This window comes from Emiliania huxleyi, assembly GCF_000372725.1.
Source record: "Emiliania huxleyi CCMP1516 chromosome Unknown EMIHUscaffold_149, whole genome shotgun sequence".
NCBI lineage: Eukaryota > Haptophyta > Isochrysidales > Noelaerhabdaceae > Emiliania > Emiliania huxleyi.
This window is the reverse complement of record NW_005201102.1, coordinates 284,875-288,730: the sequence shown is the minus strand read 5'-3', so window position 1 is coordinate 288,730 and position 3,856 is coordinate 284,875. Positions and strand designations below refer to the sequence as shown.

At 60.8% G+C, this 3,856-nt stretch overlaps 1 protein-coding gene across 1 annotated transcript in view; it reads left to right on the top strand.

Moving 5' to 3' along the window:
* Nucleotides 1–742: 742 nt before the first annotated feature.
* Nucleotides 743–3,856, top strand: part of EMIHUDRAFT_455603 (hypothetical protein) — a gene marked incomplete at its 5' end in the record, with an annotated part of 6,907 nt that continues 3,793 nt past the window's right edge. The window contains 4 exons of the mRNA XM_005786864.1: nucleotides 743–1,042; nucleotides 1,203–1,403; nucleotides 1,474–1,581; nucleotides 1,700–1,736. Coding sequence (XP_005786921.1) covers nucleotides 743–1,042; nucleotides 1,203–1,403; nucleotides 1,474–1,581; nucleotides 1,700–1,736 — 646 coding nt within the window. The remainder of the gene's footprint in view (nucleotides 1,043–1,202; nucleotides 1,404–1,473; nucleotides 1,582–1,699; nucleotides 1,737–3,856) is intronic.

Sequence of the window (3,856 nt, the reverse complement as noted above, 5' to 3'; positions counted from 1 at the left end):
TGCTCGGCTGAGGCAGACACACAGGGGGAGTCTGCGCGACGCGCCCGCCAGGCGAGGTGCGGCCGATGCTGCTGCAACGCCACGGCCAGTCGCGGGGCGACCGGTCGCCGCTGCGCACCCGTGGAGGGTAGAGATGTGGAGGCGACGGCCCGCACTTCTGCTCTTCCGTACTCTAGAGACGACCGGCACCGGTGCGTCTCAACATGAGCATGTCCATGTGTGCGCCGCGAGAGAGGAAGAGAAGACGACAAGAGAGTGCGTGTCAGCCCGCGGTTTGTTTCTTTCACAAAATTCACTCGCTGGCACAGGACGCAAGAAGCACTTGGAGTTCCCCACGGTGCCTGTGAGCTGTGTGGGGCCCTGGGTGTGAGTGAGGCTGATGTGACTGCACTCCGAGTGCTCCCACACAATGTGCCGGAGCTAAATAGCGCACCCAGCGGGCTTAGATGAGATAGAAAGGCGAAGGACAGTCAGGCTCGGACTGGACACCAACGCGGTATGGGTGGACGCGAGACAGAAGACGACGCGGGCCCGAGGGCCCCAAATGCGAGGGTCGCCTCCCCTTGCCCCCAAAAGAAAGAAAGAAAGCGCACACCCCAAGGGAGGGATGGGAGGACGGCACGCCGCCACCACCCCCCCCACCCCACTTTGTCTGTGTTTTGCGCAACAAATTTTTTGCACGATTCTCCAAGGTTCTGTGTCACCGCCGACAACGTGCTGATCACGGTGCCACAGCCCCTGCATGGTGCTGCCGCGGCTAACGCCGCTGCGGGGAGCAGCCGGCCTCGTGGTCGGCGGCGTCGTCGGCTCCGTCCTCCTCAGGAAGCCGGAGGAGAATGATTTCGCCGGCACGCCGCTCAAGCGGAAGATCCAACGTTTTCAGTCGCTCGTCGACAGAGGCCAGGATCCGCAGAGCCTCCGGAAACGGAGTGAGATGGTGGCGGCGCTCAAGTCGGGCGAGGAGTTTGACGTCCTGATCGTCGGCGCGGGCTGCACCGGCGCCGGCGCTGCGCTCGATGCGGCGACGCGCGGCCTCAAGACGGTGAGGGGATGCCGCCGTGAGGGGCTGGATTCGCGCTCGACACTGCTGCCACGCTACCCGCCACAGCCGCCACTGCCCATATCCACAGCCGCACTCCCTGCCAGCCGTGCGTCGAGCGGGGCGACTGAACCTTCCCTGAACCTTCTCTGAAGCTTCCTAGGCGTGCGTCGAGCGGGGCGACTTTGCGAACGAGACGTCGAGCCGCAGCTCAAAGCTGATCTGGGGCGGCTTCAAGTACCTCCAGGTCTTAGGCCGGTGTGTTGGCAATGCCAGGACACCGAGCTCGCACAACCTCACAGCGGGAGAGCACTGGCAGGTGGCGTTCGCCGAGCTGCTGGACCGCAAGACGCTCACGGCGCCCGTCTCGTCGCTGCAGAAGCTCCTCTCCGAGTTCCGGGAGCCTTCCCTGAACCTTCTCTGAACCTTCCTAGGCGCCCGTCTCGTCGCTGCAGAAGTTCATCTCCGAGTTCCTGATGGTGTACGAGTGCTGCCAGGAGCGGTCGTGGCTCGCGGGGCAGCAGCCGCATCTCGTCGAGTACGTGCCGCAGGCAGTACTGTTGCGAGTACTACGATGAGGAGTATGACTAGTACTTCCACCTCCTCGAGTCTGCCGCGTGCAGTCTTCTTCTTCTCATGACTCCTCTTCCTATGATTCAGATCATGACTAGTGTCACCCTGATGGCGAGGATCTCACGTCCGCCTCTTCGAGGAGGGATGGGATTCCCACGACTATGACTCCTAGGACTGTTATGAGTATTATGTCGACCTCGTCGAGTACCGCAGGCCCCAACCCTAACCCTAACCCTAACCCTAACCCTGACCCTCACCCTCACCCTCACCCTCACCCTCACCCTGACCCTCACACTAGGCGGTGCCCTTCAAGACACTGGTCCAGTGGCCGCCGTACTTCAACCACCCCTTCTACTCCATCCTTCCAATCCTCGCCTACCCCGCCTTTGTCTTCTACGACCTGCTCGCCGGCATCACCGCGCCGCCCCGCCCGCGTCATGTCCGAGACATGTCCGAGACATGTCCGAGACATGTCCGTAGGCTTCAACGCGCCGCCCGCCTGCGTCATGTCTGCGCCGTCGGGCTGTGAACAGCTTCTCTTCACACCGCCTGCTGTGAACAGGCGCCGCCCGCCTACGTCATGTCTGCGCGCGAGACAAAGAAGAACTTCCCGCAGCTCGAGGCCCCGATCGGCCGAGATCGGCCGAGATCACCCGAGATGGCCCGAGATCGCCCGAGATGACACGAGATGACCCGAGATGACCCGAGATGACCCGAGATGACCCGAGATGACCCGAGATGACCCGAGATGACCCGAGATGACCCGAGATGGCCCGAGATGACCCGAGATGACCCGAGATGACCCGAGATTGCCCGAGATCGCCCGAGATGACACGAGATGACCCGAGATGACCCGAGATGACCCGAGATGACCCGAGATGACCCGAGATGACCCGAGATGACCCGAGATGACCCGAGATGGGCCGAGATGGGCCGAGATCGGCCGAGATCGGCCGAGATCACCCGAGATCACCCGAGATCACCCGAGATCACCCGAGATCACCCGAGATCGGCCGAGATCACCCGAGATCGGCCGAGATTGGCCGAGACTAGGCGCCGCTCTACTCGGCGGTCTACTGCGAGGCGATGCACAACGACGCCCGCACCGGCACCGCCATCGCGCTCACCGCGGCGATGAAGCTGTGAACAGCGTCTCTTCACACCTTCGGCTGTGAACAGGCACCGCCATCGCGCTCACCGCGGCGATGAAGCTGTGGACAGCGTCTCTTCACACCTTCGGCTGTGAACAGGCACCGCCATCGCGCTCACCGCGGCGATGAAGGGCGCGACAATTGCAAACTATGTCGAGATGACGGGCGCCGCGCACCGGCGGCACGGCGGCGCCGCCGGCGCCTTTCTTTCTTTTTCACGGGGGGCGTGTTGTTTTCCCTTTTTAGGAGTCGTGCACGGCGGCACGCGGCGCCCCTCGGTTTGCTTTCTTTGAGGCGTGTGTTTTTCTTTTTTAGGGTTCGTGCACGGCGGTCCGGACGGCGCGACGGCGACCGGCGTGACGTGTGTTGACAAGCTGACGGGTGAGAGAGAGCCGAGAGACCGCCGAGAGACCGCCGAGAGACCGCCGAGAGACCGCCGAGAGACCGCCGAGAGACCGCCGAGAGACAGCCGAGAGGCGGCCGAGAGAGAGCCGAGAGGCGGCCGAGAGGCAGCGAGAGACAGCCGAGAGGCGGCCGAGGTGCAGCCGAGAGGCGGCCGAGGTGCAGCCGAGGTTCAGCCGAGAGGCGATCGAAGTGCAGCCGAGGTTCAGCCAAGCTTCAGCCGAGGCTCAGCCGAGGCTCGCCCGAGGTTAGGCGAGCAGTTCGTGGTGAAGGCAAAGGCGATCGTCCTCGCCACCGGCCCCTTCCTCGACTCGGTGCGGCGCATGGAGGACCCGGGGGCCGACAAGGCGCCTGCCCCTCCCCGCCCCCATGCCCTCCCCCCCCCCCCCCCCTTTTCTTTTCTTCTTTTTCTTTTCTTTTTCTTTTTTCCTTTTTTTGTTTTCTTCTTTTTTTTTTCTTTTTTCTTTTTTCTCTTTTTCCTTTTTTTTTTTTTTTCTTTTTTCCCTTCTGCTTTTTGTATTTCTTTTTTTCTTATTTTTTACTTTTTCCTCTTTCTTTTCTTTTATTTTTCTCTTTTTCTTTTTTTTTCTCTTTTTCTTCTTTTTCCTTTTCACTTTCTTTACTTTTTTTTCTCCCTTCCATTTCTTTTTTTCTTCTATTTTATCTTCTTTTTTCTCCTGTTTTTCTTTCT